General features: G+C 40.8%; 2 protein-coding genes across 2 annotated transcripts in view; one reads left to right on the top strand and one right to left on the bottom strand.

The window, feature by feature from the left end:
• The window catches only part of LOC309701685 (programmed cell death 1 ligand 1-like), a 76,193-nt gene that overhangs the window by 18,949 nt on the left and 48,720 nt on the right, over window positions 1-8,524 (bottom strand). The window lies entirely within an intron of this gene.
• Window positions 251-5,489, top strand: LOC309701678 (tripartite motif-containing protein 16-like). Its single transcript, XM_082525825.1, has 2 exons — window positions 251-4,324; window positions 5,271-5,489. Exon 1 carries the CDS (start codon window positions 315-317, stop codon window positions 2,010-2,012), a length of 1,698 nt encoding a protein of 565 aa, XP_082381951.1. The 5' UTR covers window positions 251-314; the 3' UTR covers window positions 2,013-4,324; window positions 5,271-5,489.

Raw genomic sequence — 8,524 nt, 5'->3', positions numbered from 1 at the left:
ATGTGAGCAGTAAATAAAAGGGTTAAACACACAGTATCGCTCTCTAACTGCTCCTCTTCCTGGAGTGAAGCACAGCCTGATAACCCTCCCTCTTCTTCCTGCTCTTAAACACAGCACCTCCTCTCTGTCCACGTGTTTCCTCGTTCCCTCCCCTTCAGATCTGCACTTTGAAGATGGGTGTAACCAACATGTGGTGACGTGTAAGAGCTGACAGGCTCCATTCACTGCAGAAACATGTTGTTGAGATCAAAGCTCAGACTAGTTTCAGTTATAAGGAAGTGAAACTCACACAGTCACTGACACTGAGAGGAGAAATGGCGCAGAAAGGAGTTCAGCTGGACCGAGAAACCTTCTCTTGTTCCATCTGTTTGGATCTACTGAAGGATCCGGTGACTACAGCCTGTGGACACAGCTACTGCAGGAACTGTATTAAAAGTTTCTGGGATGAAGAGGACAGGAAGGGAATCCACAGCTGCCCTCAGTGCAGGAAGACTTTCACACCGAGGCCTGTCCTGGAGAAAAACGTCATGTTTGCAGCTTTAGTGGAGCAGCTGAAGAAGACTGGACTCCAAGCTGCTCCAGCTGATCACTGCTATGCTGGACCTGAAGATGTGGCCTGTGATGTCTGCACTGGGAGGAAGTTGAAAGCCATCAAGTCCTGTTTAGTCTGTCTGATCTCCTACTGTGAGAAACACCTCCAACCTCACTATGATTCACCTTCATTTAAAAAACACAAGCTGGTGGCCCCCTCCAAGAAGCTCCAGGAGAACATCTGCTCTCGTCATGATGAGGTGATGAAGATTTTCTGTCGTACTGATCAGCAGAGTATCTGTTATCTCTGCTTGATGGATGAACATAAAGGCCATGAAACAGTCCCAGCTGCAGCAGAAAGGACTGAGAAGCAGAAGGAGCTCGAGGTGAGACGACTAAACATCCAGCAGAGAATCCAGGAGCGAGAGAAAGATGTGAAGCTGCTTCAACAGGAGGTGGAGGCCATCAATGGCTCTGCTGATAAAGCAGTGGAGGACAGTGAGAAGATGTTCACTGAGCTGATCCGTCTCATCCAGAAAAGAAGCTCTGATGTGAAGCAGCAGGTCAGATCCCAGCAGGAAACTGAAGTGAGTCGAGTCAAAGAGCTTCAGGAGAAGCTGGAGCAGGAGATCGCTGAGCTGAAGAGGAAAGACGGCGAGCTGGAGCAGCTCTCACACACAGAGGATCACAACCAGTTTCTACACAACTACCCCTCACTGTCAGCACTCAGTGAGTCTACACACTCATCCAGCATCAATATTCGTCCTCTGAGCTACTTTGAGGATGTGACAGCAGCTGTGTCAGAGACCAGAGATAAACTACAGGACATTCTGAGAGAGGAATGGACAAACATCTCACTGACAGTCACTGAAGTGGATGTTTTACTGTCACCAGCAGAGCCAAAGACCAGAGCTGGATTCTTAAAATATTCACATGAAATCACACTGGATCCAAACACAGCAAACAGACGTCTGTTATTATCTGAAGGGAACAGAAAAGTAAAAAGAATGAAGCAACAACAGTCTTATTCTGATCATCCAGACAGATTCACTGACTATTCTCAGGTCCTGAGTAGAGAGAGTCTGACTGGACGTTGTTACTGGGAGGTGGAGTGGAGAGGGGGAGTTTTTATAGCAGTCACATACAAGAATATCAGCAGAGCAGGGGGGGGCTATGAATGTTTATTTGGATACAATAACAAATCTTGGGCATTACATTGTTACACAGACAGTTATATATTTCTGCACAACAATGTCCAAACTGTCCTCTCAGGTCCTCAGTCCTCCAGAGTAGGAGTGTACCTGGATCACAGAGCAGGTATTCTGTCTTTCTACAGCGTCTCTGAAACCATGACTCTCCTCCACAGAGTCCAGACCACATTCACTCAGCCGCTCTATGCTGGACTTTGTCTTTGTGGACTTGGAGCCACTGCAGAGTTGATTAAAGTCAAACAGAGAAGACAGGTTCATGTTGATCCCTGACCATTATATGTACTTGTGTAGTTTCTAAATGAGGCTTTACATTTTAGAAGCTGAGAAGTTCAGTGGTCCATTGATGTGTGAAAATAATATTGCACTGATTCAAACTGTACTTACATTTATATACCTTACATCAATATAAATCTGAATTTGTTCTTATGGCTGATAATCATGTGAGTTTAAATGATACTACTCTTCATATTCAGCATGTTTGAAATCTGTCATCAGTCTGGTTAGTGCTTTTATTCTGTAGTTGCTGTAGTGGGTTGTCAAATGCAACAATATATTGGAGCTGCAGTGATTCATCAGTTAGTCAATGATTAGAGAATTGATTGTTTTATCATTATTTTAGTCACATTTAAAGCTGGTTCCAGTTTCTGAAATGTGAAGATTGTTGGTTTTCTTGATCATATATGACTGTAAACTTAATGTCTTTGAGGTTTGAACTTTTAAAATGCAACAAAAAAATTAATCCTTGAGGTTTTTGATATTATTATTATTATTATTATTATTATTATTATTATTATTGTATCTACAGTGATGACATTTAATGTCTTTTTGAGATGAAAAGCTTGATCACACTCACTTATTTATACATTTAAATATAAAAAACCAAATCAGTGTTCCCCAACCCCCGGGCCCCAGACAGACCAGGCAGCAAGAGAAGAAAACATTTTTTGTACCGACACTGGTTTTATTTTGTTGTATTTATCAACAACACCTTAATAGCCGGTCGGTGACACACAAAAAGGTTGGGGACTGTTGAACTAAATAACACAGGCCTGTATGTTGTGGAGGATAGACATGTTTCTTGCCCTGAGCTGTGTCTGGCAGGCAGAGCGTTTCCACAAATCTGATACTTCTGATTTGGAGAAAATGAGCTGAGGGAGACACCTGGTGGACAAACACAGACATGACAGGAAGAAAGACTAAAGTGCAGAGTGGAGACAAACAGCTGGAAACACTTGTTGGAAAGGATTGTCATGCTTCAGACAAACACACAGCACACACTCTAACAGTCCTTTATTTGCACTGAAGGAGACACGTGAAGAAGCCAAATCACACAATAATGATGTGAACACATTTATAGTCAGTGTTCAAAATGATGGATAGAAATGAGAATCATGAAGCATTTGTTCACTTTTAGGTCTGATTCTTACAGCAGAAGCAGCATTTACATGAACTCACTGGCCTTTTTCCACTGAACGCTCTCTTCTTCATCACCTCATCTTCCTCTTCTGACTGATGCTGAGCTCCAACCCTTTTTACTTCCTGGAGATGATTCATACTCACTGAAATTTCACTCATGACACAGAAACTGTTCAGTTATTCTTCATTTATTAGTCTGTTTATCAGGAACCTCTGTTGATTTTACATGTAAAGGATTTGTCTTCTATCATTGAACCTTTTAAGGGTTTTCTCTTAGTAGTTTTGGGGAGTTTTTAATTAGATTTACAGCTTCAGAATAACTTTGTGATGTCAGATTAGAAAGTCTGTGTCCAACCCTGGTGTTTGATCAGCTGTTTGATCCCTGCTGGGCTGGATTTTTTATATGAATGTTGAATTTGTTGTTTTGGAACTGAGTTAGATTTTTATTGATGGATGATTCGTTGTAAAAAGTGGATCTACCAACAGTTTATTTCTTTGTTATTAACCAGCAAGAAGACTTTTCCCCAGAAACAGAGTTTTGATTAGTGGAACTGACAAACAGTTTGAGGCTGATTTGGCTGATATGGGTGAATATTGAGCAGATAATGATAATGTGAGACACTTACTGACATGTACAGATGGATTTTCCAAGTATGCATGCAGGTGTCTTCAAACCAAGGCAGCAGCATCTGTTGCATCTGCTTTTGAGGATGTTCTGAGTGAAGGACGTGTACCTGTTAAACTTCAAATAGATGAAGGCGAGGAGTTTAATAATAAACATTTCCATCAGCTGAAGGTTCAGTTTAACATCACACATTGATTAAACCAAGTTTTGTGGAACGTTTTAACAGAAGCTTTAAGGACCGTATGTGAAAATACTTCACATCTGTTAACTTATGAAGACGTGTAAACGTGGTCCAGGACCTTGTGCTGTCAAGGCCAAGCAGCCGGTGTAAAGAGGTTGGAGCCAAAAGCTGACTCAGTACATGTTTGTTTGATTTGAATGAAAACTTGATTTATAGCAGGGATCATGAAGGTCGAGGCGAGACATGGAGGGAATGACATGGGAGCAGGACTCACTCACTATTAAATGCTGAAGCAAAGCTACAGAGAGGGGCGTTTCTCCAGGATTGCGGTGGAGTGAGGAAAAGAACAACATGTCTGAGGTGAGTTTCTGGACTTACACTACGAAAAAGGCTCTATTTTTTGTTGCCTACATAGTAGAAGGTCACTTTGTCTCTAAACAGGAAAATGAGCAGTCAGGGGTTAAAGTGGATTCAGCAGGTGGAGGAACCCTAAAATCAGTTGCAACAGCTCAGTGTGGGGAAAACATTCACGACTCAGTATAATTACTGCTGAGAGCTCCAGTAGATTTTCTGAATGGACAGGCTGTGATCAGCTGACCTGCTGCTCTTTGTGGATTTACACAAGTGAATTCAACCAGATGTCAGCAGATGTTTTATGAGTTGAACTGCTTTCCATCCTCTACACTGACAGTAAACTGTTTATGCTCTTTTTATTAGACACTATTCAGCTGGTATGAAGGTGAAATTCAGTGAATCTTAACTGCAAATTCATCTCTGCTACACTTGATGTAATCAAACTCTGAGCATGAAACCACAGCCACTGTGCAGCAGTCACACACTGTTCTGCAGCAAACTAACCTGTTTATCCTGCACTAACCTGCAACCTTTAAATAGCACAGTGCCTCAGTTTGTTTAGCAGCACGTTTCAGGATATGAAAAAACATAATGTCACATGTACAGAACCAATATCTGATTTAAAAACATGAAGACTTACATGTGAGCTTTACAATCAGTCGTTGGGCCAAAAGCAAGAAAAAGGAAACACTTTAAGCCCTGACTATGACACATAGTTTTGCCACTTTTATTTCTTTTTCTGTGATATTGCTGGTGATTAATACACCAACAGGAATGAATTTCATGTGTTACTGTTTAATCTCAAAGCAGTTTGATTTGAGGCTCGCAGTGACAAAATAATAACTCCCCTTAAAGGTGTTAAACCTAAAGTAATGAAGGTCTCCTAAAGGTCTCTTAGCATTAGACTTGCTATTTCTGTGCCTTCATTCTAATGTGTACACTCTGTGTTTAGTTCCCCTGGACGTGGCCCTGTTTTCCCGGAGCAGATCCTTAGTTTTGAATGATTGGAGAGTGGCTATAGCGAGCAGTGAGTGAGCGAAGAGAAGCTTTCCCTGTCCTCCCCACCTTGGATTTCCTGGAGCCTGGACCCCGTCACACTTGTATATAGCACAATTCCCTGCACTGTCTGTACACATACCTGGTGTAATAAACTATTTCTCCTCAAAGTGAAGAGTCCTGCGCGTGAGTCCTCAGTGAACGGTGACATCATTACAGTAACAAAGTATTTGTACTTCATTACTTCCTTCCTCATGCTGTAACCCTCGATTTCATTTGGTGTGTTTTTTTGATGAGATGCAGCTTTCCACACCATCTTTTCACCTATTGCTGATCACCACACTGTGTTTGTGTGCTAAAAGAGAAATCATTTCCTGCATGGAGACTAAACGGAAGCACAATTACATTAACTCAGAGGGTACAGCAACTGTTGCAGTTTGTCTTGAAACAACTGTAATCTCCACATCTGGACTTTTTTCTCAATTGAATTACGATTTTAATCTCAAAATTGAAACTTTATTTTCAATGTTATCTATAATAGTTTCTCCTAATGTGGCCGTAATACTCATTCGTACAGCAACATTGCCAGCAAACTGAAATTGGAAAAAAAAGATGTAAGCAAAAAAAACACAAAGATGTAGGTTTCAAAACTTAGTTAATAATAGAAAACAAAAATTTATTCGCACATTTACGGTTTCAATTCACCTTTTTTTCAGTTTCATTTTTCCCCCTTTCGATACAACATTTTCGTGTTAATTATTCTCAGTTTCATTTTAAGGTGGCATCATTTTAACCCCACGCACACACAGAGGGTCCATAACACTCACATTTCCAGAGTGTAACAACCAACCACCTGTGTGACATCTGAAATGCCCATGGTGTTGATTCTATAATATATATTTAGCTAAAATCTACACATTTATTTGGGGAAAAATTGTTATCTGCCTGTGGTTCTAAAGATCTGTGATCGTTACGTGTTCACTGACACCTGATTTATGCACACACAGTTATTGTGGTTCATTTCATTATGTCTTGGATTTGTCTGAATGTTGTGCCTGCTCCTTTATCAGTCTTTGCTTCCTGCATGTACAGCTTATGTGATTATTGACCAGGAGGGTTTGCAGTTTCATCAAAACATGAGTTGTTTGTTGCTTTCATTATGACTTGGCTGACTATGGCTGCTTACACATTGCAGAGTCAGACTATTACATTAATAAGCAATTATTGAGCCTGGATAGCTCAGTCGCTACAGCATCAGACTTTTAATCTAAGGGTCCAGGGTTCAAGTCCCTGTTTGGGGGCCGATCTTTACAGAATTTCGCAGAGGAACCCACCCGAGAGATTAATAAAGTTTTATCTTATGTAATGTGGGGGGAAATTCTTATAGTGACAAATATTTGACATGATTGCCAAGTTGTCAAAGCACCGTGTCAGGTCTTTGAAAACTGTAATGCCCTTTCAGCTTCCCGCTGGACTAAACATGCCTTGTTGTTTCTTTCAAATCTGTCTAAACACATGCATGTTGTATTAGTTGATGAATTAAAATGGAAAATGGTGCTTTTGCCACTGAAGTCTGAATATGTGCCACTGGCAATGCAGTACTAGTTGACTTCTTTTTGCTTGCCCCCCAGTATGCTATGATTTGCAGTTGTTGATTTTCGGGTGGAGGTGGATCCAAAATTATTTGCAATTGGTTTACAGGACTGGTGAAGGACTCTCGTTTCTGGTCACCAGGGAGAGTCCGTATCACAAAGGCTGTGAAGGATGCAGCTGCTCTAGATCAGAGGTGTCAAACTTAATTGTACAGGGGGCCAAAACTCAAAGCACACTTTAGGTTGAGGGCCAAACAGGGTAAGCATTTATTGAAAACACTAAAACAATGTTTTTTGAACATAAATATGAATAAAAACAGACGGGAATATTGTTTCAGAATAAATACACTTAGAATAAAGAACAACTTCTAATAACCGTCATAAGTTTTCAAACATGTCTTTTCCTGTCGTTGTACCGTGCATCGATTTAATGTCCAATATTTCCTCTGAAACGGGCATATTGGAGTTCAGTTCATGGATGAAGATGGCCAGCTGTGTAATGTCCATCATGTCTGTACTTTTATCCACAGCAAGACAGTATGCTATAAAGTATTTGCTTCTTTCACACGACTGTGTTCTTAAATCAGTGGTCATCTCACAAACCCGACCGTATTTCTACTCAAGCTCACATTTGCCAATATCTGGGTTACCGTTACAGTTAACCCTAACACTAGCTCTTCTACTTTCTGTATGAGAACTATGACTACATGGAAGGAGGTAACACAGACGATCCGACAAAGAAAGAAGGCACACAGACTAAATACACACAAAGGAGATTAGGGAAAGTGGAAACACATGAGGAAACAGCAGACACCACAGGGAAAGTGACACTAAAACACGCACACACACAGCAAGCTTGACGAACCAACAAGGGAGACTTAAACACAAGCATACTGAAAGTAAAAGACAGACCGCATAATGCTGTGAACAAGAACAGACACAAGGGCATAGAAGAAAATCTAAACCATGATGAAACTCAGCTAAAACCTAAATGATGATCAACACCAGAACTTAACATATGTTCATTATCATGGGAGAGAAGAAAAAACTATAAAAAGAAATCAAAAAGATGGGTCGCAGACCCAGACCCTGACACAGAACAGAAACTGGACTTGATTGACACTCTGAATTATTGAATCTGTAGCTTTTGTCTCATTAGCGCTTCATTTTGCCGAGCCATGAATAACAATATGAATGAATGAATCTATATAAAAAGGATCTTGCAGGCATATAAATGTACGCTGGGCTGGATGTGGCCCACGGGCCTCGAGTTTGACACGTATCCTCTAGATACTGAACAACTACAGAAAACTACATTTCTCCTGTGGCCTGCAGGTTCTGCATCTCACCGTCTGAAATACACAACGTAAACATCACTTTAATACTTTTTGCTTGTTAGAATAATGAACTACAGAAAGACGTCATCTTACCTAATAACTGCTGAGCACTGTTTGACTGGGACACAATGGGCACCTCTGCAGTCGACTCTGAATCTATATAGAAATGATCTCGCGGGCCGGATATAAATATACGTTGGGCCAGATGTGGCCCGCAGGCCTCGGGTTTGACACATATGATGTAGATTGATGGGTTTGTAAACGAGATAATGAAAGATTAT

Source organism: Aulonocara stuartgranti (assembly GCF_965226115.1).
Source record: "Aulonocara stuartgranti genome assembly, chromosome: 3".
NCBI classification, from domain to species: Eukaryota; Metazoa; Chordata; class Actinopteri; order Cichliformes; family Cichlidae; genus Aulonocara; species Aulonocara stuartgranti.
The sequence above is the reverse complement of the archived record's forward strand: the minus strand, read 5'-3'. Positions and strand labels throughout refer to the sequence as shown.